This window comes from Caretta caretta, chromosome 9 (assembly GCF_965140235.1).
Source record: "Caretta caretta isolate rCarCar2 chromosome 9, rCarCar1.hap1, whole genome shotgun sequence".
Taxonomy (NCBI): Eukaryota; Metazoa; Chordata; order Testudines; family Cheloniidae; genus Caretta; species Caretta caretta.
In genome coordinates this window covers 44,672,848-44,694,240 of record NC_134214.1, presented here as the reverse complement: position 1 = coordinate 44,694,240, position 21,393 = coordinate 44,672,848, and the positions used below count along the sequence as shown (strand labels likewise).

General features: G+C 43.7%; 2 protein-coding genes across 5 annotated transcripts in view; one reads left to right on the top strand and one right to left on the bottom strand.

Moving 5' to 3' along the window:
- Nucleotides 1-4,101, top strand: part of ANKMY1 (ankyrin repeat and MYND domain containing 1) — a 57,601-nt gene extending 53,500 nt beyond the window's left edge. For 2 of the 3 annotated variants that reach the window (XM_048863474.2, XM_048863477.2), the window contains 2 exons: nt 469-522; nt 2,811-4,101. In XM_048863474.2, the coding sequence (XP_048719431.2) occupies nt 469-522; nt 2,811-3,007 (251 nt within the window). In that variant the 3' untranslated portion in view covers nt 3,008-4,101. The remainder of the gene's footprint in view (nt 1-468; nt 523-2,810) is intronic. The other variant, XM_048863475.2, reaches the window with a different exon arrangement.
- Nucleotides 4,102-4,923: 822 nt separating this feature from the next.
- The window catches only part of GPC1 (glypican 1), a 431,622-nt gene continuing 415,152 nt past the window's right edge, over nt 4,924-21,393 (bottom strand). For both annotated transcript variants that reach the window (XM_048863480.2, XM_048863479.2), the window contains exons 6-9: nt 16,089-16,208; nt 13,939-14,072; nt 11,164-11,339; nt 4,924-8,480 (exon numbers count right to left, since the gene is read on the bottom strand). In XM_048863480.2, coding sequence (XP_048719437.2) covers nt 8,263-8,480; nt 11,164-11,339; nt 13,939-14,072; nt 16,089-16,208 — 648 coding nt within the window. In that variant the 3' untranslated portion in view covers nt 4,924-8,262. The remainder of the gene's footprint in view (nt 8,481-11,163; nt 11,340-13,938; nt 14,073-16,088; nt 16,209-21,393) is intronic.

The following is a 21,393-nucleotide window of genomic DNA, read 5'->3' as shown; positions in this document are numbered from 1 at the left end:
CAGACATAATCCTTACCCCACCCCCAAGAATTCCTGTGTGATGGCTGTTTTTTCCTGCAGTGAAGAAGAGTAGGAATCTGGTGAAGACACGACAATGCCATCCACTGCTCAGTGGTAGATCACTGAGAAGTTGGCATGCTCTCTTTTTATCTTTATCCAGAGATTTCTTTTTAAAGACCTGTTCCTTGTGTCGTGTTTACAACTTATTCTGTATTTGAACATCTGTACATATTCTTTATGTTGAAGTTATTGTACAACTGCAAATGTATATGCATACTGGGAAATGTAATGACTTCTTTGTGAGCAAGTGTTAATAAAATAAATTTTATTGGTATTTATGGCTGGTAGCAACTTTTAAAAACTGCTTAGAGTGCAGTAGAAGTGGTTGGTCCCTCTAAGTAGTCACAATATAATCTCACAAGCGACTATTCTGAAATGTCTTTGCACCTTGTTTTATTGCGGCTGAAGGTGATTCACCATTAATGGACTCTGATCAAGACAACCTACAGTCTGAGGTTGATGGTAAGTCGGTTTTGACTATTAACATCTTTTTCATCACTAAAAAACTGTTGCATACACTTGTTGGCCCTTTTCATCTCAATCCAGCTACTAGCTCAGTGGTACCAGGTCTCACACATTGGCATTTAGTCCCCGAATAATTCAGAAGTTTAAATTAGTGGCATTTGCAGGCATTTGTTTCTTATAGAAGCAATAAGTGAGACACTTGCTAGTGAAGACTATGTACTTGCTAAAGAGAGAGCTCCTAAAATAGCCATTGTCGCAGAACTGTAACTGCTTGTAGCTCATGGAGCATTATGAGAGAGAAATTGCTGTAGCTGCTTTTAACGAAAAGACAGTATTAAAGATATTTAATTCCAAGGCATATGGGACAGCAAGTCCATCTCAACACTGCCCCGCCAGTGTTTCTCTGCAGTACTGAATAATAAACTACTCATGTCCCTGATGCCCCTCATGTATGTGAAAGGTACTGGATCAAACTGCTTCCATGGCAGACCAATAAGCCAGACTGAAAATTCCAAAGACTTTCAGTCATAATTTCCATAGAAAGTGTAGCGCAGCTTGGCCATTTCTTCATCACTTGTAATAAATTTGTAACAAAGACTGGTCTAATAGGATATTTGTAGCTAGCTACACTGATTGCTTAAAAGGGACCCCATCAGAAGTATCACAGTACCACCCTTCTCTAAATAGTAATATGACTGATCAGTAGACTACAATCTCTGGGAACTTCTTGGGGTAGGGGAATGAGTCTGACAAAAGAGGATCCCAGTTGAGTAGCCTATCATGTAAGTATATACACCCCTAGGGGCAGAAATCTTTATAAACTCGAGGAAGAGCTAGTGGTCATGTTTCCCATTCAGCCCCTTTTTAAAGTGCTAGCAAGTCTCTGTTGTTTGACTTTCCCTTTTGCACATGGCCTGTCCTTCTTTTGGTCCCCCTCTGTGATGTACACAGACTTACTTAGCCAATAACTTAAGCAAGTGCAACAACATGATTTGACAGGTTTCAGAGTAGCAGCCGTGTTCCTTTTCTTTTAACATGATTTGAGTTATAGGTCTGACTCAAGTCACAGATTTTTTTGACAGCATTATCTATTGAAGCCAGGACAGGTGCTTGGATACTGTCTTTGTACCTGCTTCAGTTGTCACAGAGAGAAAACTGAATGCCTTGCTTTAGCTAACTGGGCCAACTAAGAGAGTTGGAAGCTTTTGGGGTAAAGCTCCCACTACTCAAGCTTCTTGCTGCTTATCGGTTGTCTTTAGTATCTCATTTCTTCCACTTCTGGACTGATGCCCTCTCAGACATAGTGGGCTCACACTATTTCAACTGAGATAATAGCATATTTTATTGGAGGGGAGGGTAGCACTCTGTCTGTATGCTTTGCCATCTTTTTATCTTTACCATTGTATTTTGTTGCATTTATTTAAAGACTGGACTAAAGGGGCAAAGTAGCATTATTATTGTATGCCAGGACTCAACTACCAGTGCAAAGTTTTGCTTTTTTAAAGTAGCATGATTATGACACACTCACACACACAAATAAAGTGAGCACCAGAGCAAGGCAATATATGTTTTTGCCATCATTGATGATTATGTGAGATAATTTTCTCTTTTAACCAGAATCCTCATTCCTGATTCATTGTCAAGTGGTCAAACCTGTTGTTCTTGATTTGCCTTGCTAATGTAGCTTCTACATTCTAAAGAAGAATGGTAGCCTAAACTGAAGAATCTCGTGGGTGATGTGCTGTCGTTTATGGTTTAGCTTTTTCCACACCTACTGGACTTAGACACTTCTTCTATTTAAAATGAGCCGATGTCTAAATAAATTCCTTGGACTACTTTGAAAATCTCAACCTGTACGTCTTGCAAGCTGGTTTTCGGGTGCTCTGTGGTAACCTAAACTGTGTTTAGGAGAATTTCATGGTTATTTTGTGCTTTACTTTGCATTTTAAACACAGTGATGTTTTTGATGTGGTGGTGATGGCAGTTGAATTTTGAGCTAACTACCTAGCAATTACAGGCAAGCTCAAGTTAATGCTGACCATTTGCAATTCACTTTTACATTAAGAGACTCTCAGAAGTAATAATGGAGGGGGAAAAATACAAACATCAATGCCCTACACTATCCCTTTAAAGGCCAGCAGGTATGTAGTTTCTGTCATACTTCCATGTTGCTTGTTAAACTGATTCAGGACTCAGTAATTTTGAAGGCTTGCAGTTGTGTCCAGTTTACTGTTCCAAGAAAACCAGTGTTCCTTCAGAGGCCAATCTATTATTTATTTTTACAGAAAAGCATCAACTTAAGACTAAGTCGGGCATTTCAAGGGAGAGGCAGAGTCCTGCTGGCAGAAAAGGAAGCGAGGGAAGAGGCAGAAGAGAGGTCTTCAGGAAAGACGACAAGAAGCCAAGGCCAGGAAGACTATGTGCAGTGGCCGATGACATGCGTCCAAATCTTCCTTACACTGGGAATTACAGTTACAATTAATCCCACTGTAGAAAAGTTGTCCTGGCATCACTTGCCTTTATCTAATAAGTATTATATCAAATAGGAAGCGATAGGATACTAATGATATGCGTGTAATGACAACTTAGCCAGCCAGAGTAATTTTCCAGTGGCCTTCTCTATTTTTATTTGAAAATACTGATTAGCATGGATGCCTCTAACAGTTAGACATGTAAAGAGAGAGCTGGATGATAAAAATGACTACTGTATGGGGTAAAACTGTGTAACAGCTCTTCATGCCACTGAAATAGCATCTGCAATGTGACTTTATTGCATCGCTCATCAACTCCATGAAAATGTCACTCTCCTCTAGTGTGAATTGCCACATAATTATACTATGATTGGTGGGGGGCAACGTGGCTGTTACACTGATTTAGTTAGCTATTCAACTGACCAAACCTTCTGAAAAACAGATTATGCTCCAAAGCATGAAAAATGTCACACAACCTCAAAGCTCACAGTGTTCAGCAAGGAGAACTTTCTGTCTGATTGGGCATGCTCTCGCCTCCCACCCCTCCCTCAGCTTCATTTATTGGCAGCTGAGGATGAGGATGGTGAAAACTTTAGCGCTTACACCTGTTCAAGTCGAAGGGCATTTTGCTGTTGACATGAATGGAAGCAAGATTAGGGGATATTTGCTCATATGGCAGACAGAGGTCACCATGTGGAAAAGGAGGCAATTTTCTGGTTAGGTGTCTCATTTTTAGCGATGCTGAGCACCTACAATTCCTATTGGATCCAGTTGGGGAGGTAGCTACAGGTACTCAGCACCTCCAAAAAGTAGGCCCTGTTTATGTGCCTGTCTGTAGTGTCATGTTTGAAAATTTTGGCCAGAGTACATAAGGACCAGAATAATGTAAGTCACATGGGTGTGAGGAACATCGGGATGCATGGATGTAACTGAGAACAGAAGCTGACCCTTGGATTGTATATAGTTTGAGCATGTTAGTTTCCCAATGTTTGGCCTACCAATAGCTCATTTGCAAATGTGGGGTGTGTTCATAAAGCTACAAAATTGGATAAAATTTTTTTTTCCGTTTTCCTATTTCTTTGCTAGTGGCAGTTATTTTAAATAATACAGAGAGGATTTACAGGCGATGAGTGAATTGTAGTTTGTATAAATACTGTTCCTTGTACAGTACCCATGGATAAATTTAGTTCTGTAGAATATAGAGATCAGCTGTTTAGCGCTGTGTATATAAAATAGAATCTAAACTCCTGTAACAAAGATTTTAATAAATACCAAGTAAACTGGTAAGCTTTACAGAAACAAGAAGTTGATTAATTTCTTTGTTTGGGGGGATGGAAGGAACCTGGAATTCTTTAGGTGCTGTTTACCTCCAGTCACGTGCACTCCTTCTGTCAGTATCTGATTACCAGAAGTCTGGGGCTCACCCCCTTGGTATCGTTACCAAGTTCACCAACCTCTGGAAATGGAATTGTGTATATATAGAAAAACAAAACCTATTTCATTCAAAGGGAGCAGGGTGGTGGATTATTTAATTCAGAAAGGCTCTCTACTAGGACCAGAATGCTTTCTTCTTTCAGTTAACTTTTCAAGAAGCAGTATCTTGAGTGCAATAGTAAATAACACTGTGCTTTACATTTACAAATATTTAGTTGTAAATCTAATCTTTTAATTTCTCTCCATTACATCCTCCCCAGTCTCTCTCTCAACAAACTTTAGTATGGTAACTTTTTAAAATATCAAATAAATTTCATCTTGTTTTTAAGCATTTCCTATACCTAGAGGTGACTGCTCTCCGCCACACATTTTTGAGCAGGTGAGAAGCTCACAATGGCCATATGATACTGTTGTTAGTGGGTAAACCAAGGACTGAGTGTGGGGCTACTCACAGTTAGAATTAAAATAGTGATTTGTAACAGTGGGACAAATATAGATTTAAGTCTCCAGCCTTTTTATTTATACAAGGATTCAAAGAACATATTTCAACTTTAGATAAACAGTGCAAGATAGTTACAAGTACCTTGGTAACAGAAAGAAATATATAACTGGCCAGCTATGCCAATAAGTGAAATAAATCTTAATCCTCCAGCTAGAAATGCATTTTTTAAAGCAAAGGTGTACTTCAGATATTTGTTATACCTTATCCCCTACCAAGCCCACCAGAAAACAATAGGTTGTTTGTCATTTGTAAAACGATAAATATCTGTGCTCTCAAAGCCGCTAATGATCCCACCCGTAGTTAAAACATACAAATTATGGCACAAAAGAGCAAGTTTAAAGACAGAGATGCTTGTAGATCCACTAGTCCATTTTTCAGGGATGTGGGTGTTTAATAATTCAGATAAGAACAAACCCCAAAGTATTTTTTCCTTATCAAAACACTGAGCATTCACCATCTTGCTAACAGAGAAGCGAATGGTCCTTTTTCCTCTTCCCCGTCCAAAGCAGCAAATCTAAAGTGAGTCATACTCCCTTGATATGGGCTATACCAGTGGCTCCCAGCCAGAGGTCCAGGGCCCCCTGGGGGGCCGTGAGCAGGTTTCAGGGGGATCCACCAAGCAGGGCCAGCGTTGTACTTGCTGGGGCCCAGAGAAGAAAGCCATAGCCCCACCTGTAGGGCCCTGAGCCCGGGCAACTTGCAGGGGCAGGCCTGTGGTGTGGGGCCCCCAGACAGTTGCCCTGCTTGCTATCCCCTAATGCTGGCCCTGCCTTTTATATGCAGAGAACCAGTTGTGGCAGAGGTGGGCTGTGGAGGTTTTATAGCAGGGGGATGGACGGGGGGCTCAAAGAGAGAGGTTGAGAACCCCTGGGATATAGCACTTAACGAGACAGTCCCCCAAGGCCATGAACCGTGTGTGAGTGCTCCAACAGGCTGCAAATACATGATAATGAGATTATTTTTTTCTCTTCCATTGTGTCGAGCCACAGGTGACTAAATATTTATAAAACTATTGACTGTGGTGCTCAAATTTCTTTCATTTAAAAAAAAAATCTACTCCAATGCCCTTTTGATGTGTAACATTTTCCATGCTCCCTCAGAAACTGGGTTAGGAGTTACATAATAGAAGGCTCATTTATACATGTAATGGCAACATGGGCTAAAAATCACTGCACTAGACCAATAAAAGCAAACCTGCCTGAAACTACACCGCAGATTATGATAGGCCCAGTAATTTCTTCAATTCAGAGCCAGATAATTTAAATCGAATGGCAAGGTAAGCCTCTGGCTCAAGTTTAGCTTTAAGAATTAGTGGCAGCTTGGGAATACAACACCAAAATGATCTAAAATTGTCTGTGCAGAAGCAAGGTGTAATGTGGGACAATAACTCTCCCATAACTGGCCTAAACACAGTCCACGTTTTGATACAGAAGTATAAGTGTCAGCCCCCATTACGTGGCTGGGTTAGGAAACAGTGGTAGTTGTCCAACAAACTAGGAATTTTAACTCAACCAGGGGCATAAGGACTTCACTATACTTGCTTTCTTGCAACATCTCTCAACATTCCTAGCGCTCTGATCCTATAGTTTTACCTTAAATTGCACATTCCATAAACAGTGACAGCACAAATCAAATTCTGCTTTTCCCAAATCTTTTGTTATGAACCAAAACACATTTTCGCACGTAACGAAAGACACAGCAGTGTTTAAAAGTTTGATAAGCCTATAAACGTCTTAAACATAAGATATGCTTTCTCCCCAAAAATAAAAATCACAATATTAATAACAGCAGAGCCTAAACTCATGGTTCCCCATTGCCAAAAACAGTCAACTGGACTGTATTGTTACTCTAGATAAATTTCCTAGAGATACTTTTCCAAACGATGTTTACTGTATCTGCGAATGAGCTAAGCCAGCTAGGGAACCAAAGTGCACAGCTCTGTAAACACAGACACCCCGAACAGATAGATATGTATGTGTGTATATTTATATATATATCGTTTGTTGACAAAAACAAAACCTTTAGTTGAATCCACTCCTGGCACTCATGTAATGAACTACAAAAAATTACTGGCTAACATTAGGAGGCTGTGCATCCATTGCTTAGAGCAGAGGACGGGAAGGTCTAGAAGCATCCTGATGATCCACTGACGCAATGTGTGGCTGTAGCTCAGATACTGGACAGTTTTCATCTTTAGTCACTGCAGTGGTGAAGTTGGACAGGGGAGGGAGGGAAGCAGGCATTCACTTACAAAGAACTCTCAAAGCCCAGATTATACATCTGAGCCATTTTCCTGGGCAAACAAACTGCCAAGTGAAGTAATAACCCACTGACTCCCAATACTGTAACTTATTGCTTTAGGCCTCATAACTCTATGTGTATTAATATGCAATTAGTATGCAAGACTTCACAAAATAGCAATTTGCAACGACCCCTTTGGTAGAAGGTTACTGTTGTCTCTGTCATTAACAAAGAGCCTCAGTCTCCTGTTGGAAACAAACCCCTCAAATGACAAATCTCAGCCTGCATATCGTGATACTGGACGGCAGGTCTAGATTAGATCATTAATAGCTAACTTCAAAGGTTTCCAAATATCACGCAAAATCTAAATCTCACTCCCATTCACTTTAAAGTAGGAGCATTATTAATTGCCACTGATGGCTAATTTTAGTAAACAAAACTACTTCTGTACTTGTAAGTGAGAGGACTGTTGCATTTTAGTTGCAAACGCTTGGATAAGGAATCCCATTGCTAATCGAGTTTGTATTAGCATAAGGAATTATTTGAAACACCTACATCCAAGAAAATGAGTGAAGGATCATCTCTCTGCCTGCTTAAGAAATACAACAGAAAATTATGAATGAGCTCCTGAACATAATAGAGTGCTTGCTGCTGTTGTCAGTCCTAATTTTAAAAGTTGCACTGTTCTAAACCTGTCGGGCTTTAGATGTTAATGGGTAAGTGGCATTCTTGGCTACGGTTGTATAACAATATTAGGTTAACTGCATATTCCACTGCAGTCAGTCAAATGGTGACTCTCTGGAGATTGTTTTTTCTTTTCCCCCTATCTGCAGAGGCTTGTTTGAGGCCCCAAAGAGCCTCTTTGTGGCAAAACAATGAAATAAAAAATGAGGTACGGAAAGAGGGCCCAGCATTCAAAAAAGAGCAAACAAGGATGGAACAGCTCTAGCACTGCCAGATATCACAAACAATTGAGACCTTTTTTTTCTCCCTCTTTCTTGCCAAGATGAATTAAATATTGTCCCTTTTTTTTTTTTTTGGCAAAGTTAAGACCTCAGCCACAGTCTCTTTCATGGCTGTGCAAGTAAGTTACCGCCGCAAGTACTGCGTTGCAATAACAGCCACAGAAAGGAAGATTAGGAAGGAGGAAGGCAAAAATTTGTTGCTGGCCCCCTTTACGCCACGTCCGGACTGGTTAGGAATAGCATGTACTTCTGGCTGCCTGGTGCTGGGGTTCTTGGAAAGTCTTTTGCCGCAGACTTCATCAGGGCAGCCATCACCACTCCCAGAGCCACTGATGTCATCACCTGTACACAGAGAGAAACTCAGGGTGAGACTGACAAATCAAACTTTGTGCTCAGCACAGCACAGGACAGCCACTGCCTCTAGAGGCTTACAAATTCAACCAGACCAGGAGTTTGGAGACGGGATGGCGGGAGAATCCCAGGGGAATGAATACTGCGACTGACTCACTGTGTTTCCTTTCATATGTATGGTCTGGAATATATGTATTGTATTCCTTCACTTGGTGTAGTTGAATGAACCTGGGATGGCGTGGAGTGTTCACAAGCCCTTGCAGTCAGGTGGTTAGCTGGCTCTGTTAGCTGTGGCCAAGGCTTGAGTCAGTCAGTCAGGTCCCTGCCAAACAAGGTAAAGGCTGTAGAGCACACTAGCCCTTCTGTACTTGGTCTCACATTGATGTTGAAATGGCCTATTGCTGTAGCAACTAGATACTGATTGGAAAATTTTAAAACGTGACAAGACCACCCACTGTAGGCTGCTGCTTGTGCTTTGGAGAGAGAGAGTTCAGCTTTAAACCAAAAGCTCAGGTATTAAGAAAGAACATCTTACATCACAGTGTGGGGCTCATGAGACTTAATCTCTGAGGCATCGTCAAGGGCGGTCAACTCCAGACATACACAGGGCTCTTAAGGATCAGATCCAAAGCCCCTGGAAGGCAACTAAGACTCCCCTTGACTTCACAAATCTTTGACTCAGGCCCAGAGTGAACCCAGTCCTAGACTGTTTGACCCCCAGAACTATCATGGATCTCTTCAGCTGAACATAACTGCTGCATCTGGGTACAGGATGAGTTGTGGACGCTCAAATAATCTTTAGAGATTAATTCAATGTGCTGTGGATAATGAAGATTGGTTTAAAGTGAAAAGAGGCTTGAGCTCAGGGGTTGTGCTCACAGCAGTCCGCACCTCTCAGGGGGTGTCCTTAAAGTGTAACTCGAAGTAGAGCACATTGCAATATTCTACGCTGTCGGTGACAAAGATGGGTAACCCGTTGCAAGACTAGTTTTCTATCAAATATGTTTGCCCTCAGCAGGGTTGCATGGGGTGTCTGCCAGGGGAGCATTTGACCCTGTGGAAACACTGTACAGAGCTGTGCAGTACAAAATCAACTTGCTTAAGGTTTTGACATGTCGGCCCTAGTTCATGATGGTTTTTCTGATCACATAATTGTTCTAAATGGGCTACTGTAATTGAATATAGTTATTTAGAACAATGAAAGGAAAGCAAAGCCCAGGTCAACATGAATGTTCACCTGAAACACAAAATGTATGCCAGACATCTTGTCTTTGTTTCTACTTTACTTAAAAGCCTGGCTCTACATTAATTATTTATTTATTTAGTGAGAGATACTCATAAAAAAAGGTTAAAAAGGCAGATTTTCTCTTGAGAGTTCTGTACTTTATGTAGAATTATTTTGATGGCAAATCTAAAATGAACCACAGACTTTAGTGAGACACACTTCTGCTCTGTGTCTTTCTCTAAAGCTTTATCACACCTTCCTCTATGTAAATTAAACACTGAAGGGTTTTCTACAATGAAGCTGAAAAAGACAGACTGCAAAACACTGTTTCTCTCAGGTAGATTTTTTATCTTGCCCAGATGAAGAGCATAGACAATATGGGTTAGATTGTAATGATGGTGTATGGGGTTTTCATCCACAATTACAGCGAATTTCATGGTGGCTGCAGTGTCCTATGATTTATTTAAAAAGTATCCAGAAAGATTGTGATTCCATTGCAATCTGGGGGGCTGGGGAGTTCTAAATTCCAAGCTGCTGAATAACACTCTATGGGAAGAATTCCTCACAGGTGAGTTAATGGTTACACAAACATGGAAATCAAATATGGCCATGGGAAATCGAAAACATTTCATCCCTAGCCACCAGGAGGTTGTGCTTTAGCATAGCAATAGCTCCATTTTGTTTGGCCACCCCAGCAGTAAATGGAAGCACACACAATGCTTGCTGTGTAGCCTGTGATCTTACATTGACTTACACATCTCTGGTGCGCACACGAGCAGAACGGGTGCAGGTTCTACAGTCTTGAAGGGAATGCTGTGCCTAGCTCTGACCACACATGATTGTAGAGCTCGGGAGATGATGCTCATTAGTCGAGATGTGAAATGGAAAGCTTTTCCCATTCCCTACGAGCTGTTCAGGGGACAGCTGAAGATCACATGGTCTTTCTTGGGGAGGGGGAGGTTAAACATCCTGGGTTGTGGCCAACATCCTTTCCAATACAGAACAGGCTCTTAGGTGGCATGTGGGGTGTTGCAGGACACAAATGGTGACTGTTACCCTGAGTCAGTACAGTACTTTCAGCAGTGCACCTGATTCTGTTATTCTAATGCCCTTTCGGATGCGGGAGTATCACAGGCTGGATGCAAACCCGCACTCCATTCTGTTCCATAACAAGGGCCAGCAGTTGTTATGAATCAGGCCCTGTACTCGCTGTAGGGCAGAGACTGTATCCTCATCAGTGTTTGGAAAACATTAACCCATTTTTTGTGCAATCTAAATAAAAATACCACCACAGGACGCATGTGGGCATTTAGTCTTCTCTCTCGTTTTATCATTCACTGCCAGGAATTGGGATTAATGGATTTTTTCCAGCTGTCATTCAGAAATCACTTGGTATTCACGGTCTGTCCTCATCCCTTTCCCATTACTTGGGATTTCTGGTGTACTCACTAGCATCCTGGAAGTCCACATCATTGCCATTGTAAGCATTGCGCAGTCGGTTTGTCATGATCTTCAGCTGCATGATTTGCTGACGAATGGTCATATCTGGCTTGGTGATGTCCACCTCTACCTCTGGATTATTAATCTGATTGGCCAGACCATCTCCCATCACCTCTGGCAAATACCTACACAGGAAATCAATTCATTCACATTGCTTTTCCCAAACAGTAAATTCTCCTTTTGGTATTACAGGTGCCATTACAACTGATTATCTACCATCTACGAGAGGGAGAGCTTTGCAGCTTGGTAGTATCACAATTGTATTTACTCGTGTTCCAATCGCAGCCTCGTGTTTCTGGTTCATTTGTCTTTCTGCTCATACTCCTGCACTAGCGTAAGGTGCAATCTGAGCTCCCAACTCTTTGACTATAGAGATCTCCCTGGCAGTGGTCAGAAGAGGACAGATCCAGGCAGCCCACACAAGGCACTGAGCTGTGCTGGGAGGTCCATGGTTGGCAGGGCAAAGGGAGGAGGCCAGTGGATTTGCCACTGTATGTGCAACCCAGAATTTACAGCAGGGGTAGGCAAACTTTTTGGCCAGAGGGCCACATCAGGGTGCAAAACTATATGGAGGACCAGGTAGGGAAGGCTGTGCCCCCCAAACAGCCTGGCTCCCGTGCCCTATCCACCCCCACCCACTGACTGCCCCCCCGGGTCCCCACTCCCATCCAACCCCCCCCATTCCCGGGCTCCTTGTCCTCTGACCGCCCCCCCCCCCAGGGACCCCACTGCCATCCAACCCCCTCTGCTCCCTGTCCCCTGACTGCCCCACTCCCTATCCACACTCCCGTCCCCTGACAGGCCCCCAGGGATTCCCACACCTTATCCAACCCCCACTGTTCCCCGACCCCTGACCGCCCAATCCCCGGAACCTCCACCTTATCCAACCGCCCCCTGCTCCCTGTCCTCTGACTGCTGCCCCCTTACCATGCCGCTCAGAGCGGCAGGAGCTTGCAGGCCCACTGCCTGGACTGAGCCAGATGTGCTACCCGCACAGTGGCATAACTCCGGGGGAGGGGCTGGGGTCTAGCCTCCCCAGCCAGGAGCTCAAGGGCTGGGCAGGATGGTCCCGTGGGCCGGATGTGGCCTGCGGGCGATAGTTTGTCCACCTCTGGCTTACAGTGTGCCTGTCTCCCTCTAGTGGTTGGACCCCCTATTGCTACCGACCATGCACTAACAGACTTGGGTATTTCAGCTGAGGCAGTATAGCCTCATGTTTTTAGAGCCAGAGGTCTCAGACTCTGTCCCACGCTGCTGACAATGACCTCAGGGGCAACACACAATAGAATGACCCCCGGGGTCTCTATTTAAGGCTACTTCAGCCCTAGGGTAGCTGCTGTGGAGTGTCAACTTCTGAAGGGTAGGATGCCCCACCGCCCAAGTGCCCAGGTCAGCTCTGTGCAAGGCTGAGGATCTGGTCCCATGCTGGCACCAGTGGCATAGCCTGCGTGACATCCAGCCCAAAACACAAGAAAGGGGCTCATCACCACATGGAAGATTAGGAAACTGACACATTATGACCTAGTCCATGACTGCACTGGAACTACTGGATTTACCTCCTGATATGATTAACAAGGCGGCTGGCAAACCCTTATACCCAATCAACTGGGAGCTGGCTAGCTAGTCATTAAAGCTGCATTTCTCCCTGCTCAGTGTCACTGTCAATCAAGCACTTAAAAAAAACCTTTGGCATTTCAGGCAATGCCTGAAAACATTTTAAAAACTAAGGCCCAGATTCCCAGCTGTCACAGATCAGGCTACCCGGGGATGGTAACAGAGGTATGATGTTTACAACAGCTGAGGATCTGGCCCCAAAACAATGTTTTAAGTGTAAACCATGGGCATAATGTATTTCTATGGTGGCAGAATTTGCAAGGGGTGAAGTCTGAGAGGGAACAGTGCGTGAATGGGTAACTAGATAAATGTTTGCAATTCCCAGCAGTGCCTCTGGGTTTCTTCCAAAGCGAATCTGTCCATTCTACTAACGGCATTTAATGCCTAAGCGTGTGAAGATTCTGTGCGTAATTTTTTAGCAAACGTGCTTCAATGTCTAAAAGTCTAAAATGTGGGAAGAAAGCAACACATTTTAAATTCAAGGCATCCACTTCTCAAAATCTGCCTCTGGAAAAGGGTTAAGCTTTGCACTTGTTCCTGAGAGGCTGGGGCTGAGCCCTTTAAACTGATGGGAACTGACAGCAGGGCCAGTTCTATGGCTGAGATTGAGAGGACCACAGGGGTGTGGTAACCACAGCCAGACTCCTAAACAAGCTGTGCATTGGGCTGACTAGCCCTGGTGGTGCTCAGACCAGGGCAGAAGGAAGGCGGAGGGGATCCGCCCGTAACTGTGGTGTGCAGCTGCTCAGGGGTGCAGAGGAACTCACGCAAAGGAGTTCCTGACTGCCCTGATCAGCCATCAATGGATCCTGATCCCCACACTGCCCCCTGCTGGGGCCGGGGAAGTTACTGTGGCCTTACCAATTCCTAGTGAGTAGAGGACACAGGATTAGGGTTGAAGCAACTGAGGGAGAGGCCCTTGAGGGCAACCATATTTTCGTGAAATGTCCTCTATAATGGAGTTTATGTCACAGGCTGTAAAGCGTCATGGGGCAGGGATGTGGGAAGAACTAGCTTCTCTCTGCACCTACCTTTATCTTCTCTTTCTGGTAGCAGCTTTAAGTTTAGTATGGAGAGTTTTTGCTTTGCTTCTCTACACCCCATCCTTACCTCCCCTTGGCCATTCCGTTCCAGCACTTGTCCTCGTTCACCGAGCCGGATGTTATTTTCTCATTGCAAAGTGTGCTTGGCAAGGCAACCCAGTAATCCTTGATATCTCTCAGCTTCCCTTTGGCATCAGAAACCTGTAAGATGGAGGGAGAATCTTGGCCCAAGGAAACATCTATTAAACCCCAGAGGCTGGGTCGTCCAGCTAGATGGTTCTAGCTCAAGGGTGGCCAAACTTTTTGGCCTGAGGGCCACATCAGGGTGTGAAACTGTATGGAGGACTGGGTAGGGAGGGCTGTGCCCCCCAAACAGCCTGGCCCTTACGCCCTATCCAAACCCACCCACTTCCCGCCCACTGACTGCCCCCCTCAGAACCTCTGACCCATCCAACCCACCCCCTGCCAGGCTCCTTGTCCCCTGACCGCCCCCCTGGGACACTACCCCCATCCAACCCCCTCTGCTCCCTGTCCCCTGACTGCCCCGAACCCTATCCACACCCCTGCCCCCTGCCAGGCCCTCCGGGACTCCCATGTCCTATCCAAACCCCCCTGTTCTCCGCCCCCTGACCGCCCCACCTCCAGAACCTCTGCCCCATCCAAACGCTCCCTGCTCTCTGTCCTCTGACTGCCCCCCAGGACCCCCTACCCAATCTCCCTCGCAGCCCTGCGCACTGCCTCTGCCCCCTTACCACTCCGCTCAGAGCGGCAGGAGCTTGCAGCCCCACTGCCTGGATGAAGCCAGCTGTGCTACCCACATGGCACCGCAACTACAGGGGAGGAGCCGGGGGCTAGCCTCCCTGGCAAGGAGCTCAAGGGCCGGGGAGGACAGTCCCGCAGGCCGGATGTGGCCCACGGGCCGTAGTTTGCCCACCTCTGTTTTAGCTCATTTATTTTATAACTCCGAGAGAGCATTGTTGTTTTTTCACATACAGGAAAAGAGCACTAACTTTACCTTAAATAACAGCCCTCAGCCCAAGGAGCTGGCCAACTGAGGCCAACATTTCCATGTGAAGGACTGTTCTGCTGTGTTCATCTGTTTTATAACACAGTTGATATTAAAGCCATGTATCACAATGATGTGCTGGCTCCTTTCTAGCCACGCCCCCAGCCACGCCCATTGCAACAGACAGGAGGGAAGAGATTAGCTCAGCAGGGCCACAAACCATTCTTTAAGCAACAGCGAGTGTTGTGTGATCCTGGAATGAGGGCCCAGGGAGATGGTGTGAGAGTGTGGGCAGGCCAGGTAACAGGTTCTGATGGGCAGAGACAGACTCAGGAGGGCTGGGCAGGAGAAGCAGATCCGGTAGGGCAGAGGGCTGAGCAAGGGAAAGCAGCCTAGCAGGGAGGCTGGGAGTGATCCAGGGAGCTGCTGGGGAGCAGGTGCTGTCATCTAGTGCTGAGAAGCTGAGCCACAAGCAGCTGAGGGTCAGCAGGGAACAAGGCGTTCGATCAGCCTGTCACAGAGGAGACAGGATGATCACAGCCTGTTGCCCACAGAATCAGAAATGTCCAATAAAAGACAAGGACCAACAGTGTAGCAAAGCTGCAGGGAGACAACATTGCAGCTACTCCAACATCACCATCAGGAGATGTTGCCCCAGAACACCAATGGCAGAGCAAGACCAGGTCTAAAAAACCAAGGGCCGGACCTTCAGAGAGAGAAGCAACTAAGAGTGATGAAGTTCAGCAGGGTGATGCACAACTGCCTGTGTTGGAGAAAAGGGCTGGCTGGCTTTGTTCCATTCTGCTACCGATACACTTAGGGACCAAACATCTTGACAAGCTTGGGGAGTTCCACCAGTCTGGTGCTACGAAGCTGAAACTCAGCAGCCAGAATCCTGTCTTAGTTGGGTCTTCAGTGGGACAGCTATAGGTCAGTAACTTTTTCTACTTAATAGGCACATCTGAGGGTTTATTGGGAAGGCACCAAAGGCTAGAGCACAGCCGAGGGCTTGCTCTGAGCTTGTGTTATACAGAACACACCACCTGATCCCAAACAGGGTTGGTGCCCACTGCTCTCAGTAGCACCCTGCCATTGGGTCAGCAACGATCCCGACACATGACACGGACAGACATGATAAGCCCACTATTGGGGCAGGCAGTTTTAAATATTCCAATAGGGGAAATGTTTTATAAATTCAGAGAGACACTTACTAGCTTCTCCAGTCCAAGCCCTGAGGATTTATCGTCGGTGACAGCTTTTCCCCTTCTTTTCTTATCCTCTCCACTGGATGCTTTTGTGCTGATTTTGGGATTTCCACAACCTTGGAAAACCTGAAAAAACCCCAAACCAAACCAAACCTTCCTTTATATTGTGGTTCAATAGCTTTTCCCATTAACTAGTGCTGTGTGTTTATTACTTTTCCTGTTAAATAATTCTGTCTGAATTCCCCATTTCTCCCACTCACCTGATCTTTTTGATTATGACATATTTTTTGGACCTGTCACCATAGTCTATATTAAAAAAAGAAAAATATCTCTAGCAATTTTGCATTCTCCTTCTATGATTCTAAAAATTCATCAGGCCTTAGAAGAAAAAGCAGGCAACCCTCCACCTTTCCCTACAACACAAAATGAAACCATCCCAGTGTACTGTACAAACAAGCCACACGTGCAAATGGCAGCTATGCGGTAATTTCACTAGACCAACACTGCCAATTTAACACAATAACACAAATCATCACTAATTCACCCAGTAGTTCATGCTGGTAGCATCACCGTCTGCAAGGACTGTTACCAAATTGGACATGGAAGCTGGATATAAGAAGAGAGGGAGGGACACTTACTTTCTGTTCATAATTACACAAGAGCAATTTTGAGACATTTGTTTCTAATGCACCTTATTGGACTCTGGCAAGAGCTGCATGGCAGCTGATTGATTACCCCGAGTGCTGAGGTACAGTCCTGTAATGCTGGGGTCTAGCTCTCTCCCGCAGCTATTCTACAGAGTGCACTTTTTAACATTAACCTTTGAAAATTTACAGTCAAACATTAATATTAAAATAATTAACAATTCACATTTGCTCTCACTGACACCAGTGAATAGTTATTAATGGTTTATTCTCTGCTATGGTTTATGAAGCAATAAATTGGTCCAAATAGTATATTACATATAGGATAAAAGATGGCCTTGTATTTTTACAAGCTGGTGAGTAAGTAAAGAGGTCTCAGCTACTTTTACCAGAGTATCAGATTACATTTCAGGGCCATCTATTGTTAAATTTTAAATGCATACAAATACTGACTGGAATAATATAATGCCTGGGGTTGAAATATCTGATGACTGGGAGAAATATCCCAAATCTACCTGATCTGCAAATCCAACTAGAATAGCTCCACTTCTGAAGGCAGAAGTGTTCAATAAATATTTATGTTCTGTGTTTGGAATGAGGATGCTTAAGTACTTCCCAGCCCATTACGAAGGAAGATGTTAAATAGCATCTACTAGGACTACATTTTTTAAATCAATAGGCCCAGATAACTTACACCCAAGAGTTGGCTGAGGAGATGTTTGGCCCACTGATGTTAATTTTTTAATAAATCGTGGAATACTGGGGAAATTCCAGAATACTGGAAGAATGCTAATATTGTGCCAATGTTCACAAAGGGCAAGCAGAGGTAATTATTGGGTGGTCAGCCTGAACAGCAACCCCAGGTAAAATAATTGAAAATCTGACATAGGATTCAATCAATAATGAATTAAAGGATAGAAATATAATTAATGCCTATCAGCATGCTTTTTTTAAAGGAAAATAGGTCATCAAATAAATCTGATTTTATTTCTTGTTTAGATGAATGGACTTCTGTAATTTGTTTGAACTTTATACTGTACGACATTCAGATTGAAAAATTCACACTATGCAATATCAATAAAGCACACGTTAAATGGATTAGAAACTGGCTAATTGGCAGATCTCACGAAGTAATTATCAATGGAGAATCAACATCACATGGGGATACTTCTGGTGGGGTTCCACAGGGAGAGGTTTTAAGCCTGCCACTATTCAATATTTTATCAATGATCTGGAAGTAAAGATAAAGTCACTGCTGATAAAATTTGCAGATGGCACAAATATCGTGTGAGGAGTAAATAATGTTGAGGACAGGACAGGAAAAACAAAGCGATCTGGGTCCCTTGGAAAGCTATGGCCATTGAAACAAAATGCATTTTAATACAGCCAAATGTAAGGTCCTACCTCTATGAACCAAGAATAGAGGCCATAGCTACAGAATGGGGGACTGTATTCCGGAAAGCTGTGATTCTGAAAAGGATCTAGGGGTCATCATGGGCAAACAACAGAACATGAACTCCCAGTGCGATGCTGTGGCAAAAACAAACACTGGATGTACAGAGGAGCAGTGAGTAGAAGCGGGGGTGGGGGTGATTTTGCCTCTGTATAAGGAAACTGTTGAGACTGATAGTGGATCTGTATTTGCATTTTAAGAGGATTCTGAAAAAACTTGGAAAGGGGACAGAAAAAGCCACAAAAATGATTGCAGGGTCGAAGGAAATACTTTACAACGGGGACTCAATCTGTTTAGCTAATCAGAAAGAAGCTCAAGAGGTGACTCGATGACAGTGTATAAGTACCTTCACGGGGAGAAAATACCAGGTACTAAAGGGCTCTTTAACCCAGGGAGGAAGGCAGAAGAACCACCTATAGCTGGATGTTAAAGCCAGACAAATCTGAATTAGAAAAGAGGCACACATTTTTCACAGTGAGGGTGATTAACCATTGGAACAAACTGCCAAAGGAAGCGGTGAAGTCTCCATCTCTTGATGTCTTCAGATCCAGACTGGATACCTTTCTGGAAGATGCTTTAGTCCAACACAAGTTACTGGGCTCAATACAGGGGTAAGTGGGTGGAATTCTCTGTCCTGTGACATTCAGGAGGTCAGACGAGGTGAGCTAATGGTACTTTCTGGCCTTAAACGCAATGAATCTGTGAGATTTCCAGCGTTCGACTATGGCTTCTGGGCCAGATGAAGAAAGAAATACTTCACAACAATACATTCTACGCTCACTAGGTGTTCAGGTTTGGTTCTTACTTCATCCAAACTCCCATGCCTCTTTATTCTCCTGTAAGTACTTTTGCAGAGGGACAGAGGTGCTGCTGACACCACACAGCTCATATTGGTTAAGCAGTGACTATGTGACTAAGCGGTACTCAGCACGCATGAGGACACAAAGGAAACCATGATCCCTGCGCCAAGGAAATTACAATCCAGACTGAGAAGTGGTGAAAATCAGACACACAGTGTGCTAGAGGGGCTAGAGGAGAGTGCTGTGACAGCAGACATGCTTTAAGATATTGCAACTGGGGATTTTCCAACAACTTCAATGGCCTTCATTGGATCAGAACCTTTACGAGTAGGTGACAGCATACGTTGATATTTTTTGCATAAGAAATGAGTTTAAGGAAGGATTTGAGTAGACAGAAGGTGGCTGGTCACGCACTCTGGGTGAGAGTGCTGCAAACCAGAAAGCCCAGTAGCTTGAAGTATAAAAAGAAAATTATCCTAAAAATATCATCAGGCTGTAAAAAAGGCCAAGCCCAAAGTTATTTGCACTATGAGGAAGAATAACACTAGTGAGTGCAGTTTAACAAGAAAAACAGGACTCAAGATGCTGAAAAGCAAGAAAACAAAGTCTCTAAATATCTGATCACTGTTTCCTTCACCCAGAGGAGGGAGCTTTGATTAGTTACATCTGCATAATTACCTAAACACTCCATGTTCTAAATGGATTAAGAAAGGGTCTAAGATCTATTTCCATATGTACATATGACCTGCAGCTACCCTTACAATAATATTACTGAGGTACTAGAAGTGTTCCTGACAGAATTTAAAATCATCTTTAATCCAGAATCTTAAAAGAGAATCTCCTCAATTCTATTCTCAGCTTTGCCATTAACTTCCACTGCAGCCACGGGCCACTCATTTACTCTCTCTGCCTCAGTTTCTCTATCTTGGGAGTGATAATACTTACTTATTTGACTCACAGGCATGTTGTGAAGTTTAATTAGTCAGGGTTGACAAAGACCATTGCTAATGTAGGCTACTAAGCATTAAGAATATTTTGCATTGAACTGGGTCAGAAGAAACTTTTACAGCATTACTAAACTGACGGCCTGATGCCTCTCTGCATTCCTGTCTTTGAAATAGGAGATCTGCCTCTTTTGGCATTTTTATTCCTTTCTGCATCATCAGTAGGGATCCTAGTTTTCTGTGATGATAAAACCAAAATTCTCCCTTTCTGTGGATTGGTTGTCTGAGATAAGCCACTGTTTCCATTTAGATTATTTAGTATCACTGGCTGGCTGAGTTCATTTACTTGTGTATCAGTATTTAATGCTGCTGGCTGGATATCATTGTTATGGCATGTCTAGTTACTAATAGGATGCTCAGAGCTTTTTGTAGGAGTGTTTTTGATTATTAATAAAACCAGCCAAATAAATAAATCAATACAAATGAGCTCTGTGGTAGCCAATCCTTCCCAGAAGCATACCCTCATCCTTCCTCAAACACCCAATCAGATCAATGGTTTCTGTAGTGTGCTTGGAAGGTCAGCAAATTCAGGCTCCCCCAGATCAATAGAACAGATGTCTGGAGATTTGAGCGGCCTAATGAGGAACCAGGTGCCTTGATTTGGACCTGCGAAATTGTAAATTGATAAATGAGACAGGTGAATTGAACAGAAGAATTCACTTGGTTTTTGACAGAAGGTCTGTGGAAGTAGGGTGTTTCTTGTAATTTTGGTTCAAGAAACATGAACATTTTCAAAATAGGCCATTTGCTCTTTGGGTGTCTTTAAATTCAGGCTAGTTGCCTATTTAACCAAGTATGAATTTGCAGGTAGAAGCTATCAACAGATCCTAAAATAATAGTACATTAGCACACAATTCCTTAATGCAGAGATATCAAGCACTTGAATGTTAGCCAACTAACTGAAAGTGCCAACTCATTTCACTCCAGCAGCTGAATGCTCTTTGTATGCTGAGAACTTGTAGTGAGCTTAAACTGCAGCAAGGGCATTTAGGTTAGATATTAGGAAAAACTTTCCAACTGTAGGTGTAGTTAAGTTTTGGAATAGGTTTCCAAGGGAGGTTGTGGAATCCCCATCACTAGGGGTCGGACAAACACCTGTCAGAGACGGTATAGGTGTAATCAGTCCTGCTTTTGTGCAGGGGGCTGGACTTGATCTCCCATAGTCCCTTCCAGCCCTACATTTCTATGATTCTGTGAACTCTCTGCTAAGACCTGATTATAAGAAATTACCTAGACGGCAGAGAGAGTGAGCCCCATTAGCATTCCTGGTAAGCATCCACTCCTCCTGCCCTCAGTCCAGAATCTTTCTCTTCTAGATATATTGTCCTCTTAAACAGGTGCAGGTAGAACACATATATTGAATCATGCATTGTAATGGCAATTCTGTGGCAATCCAAATATTTCATCTGT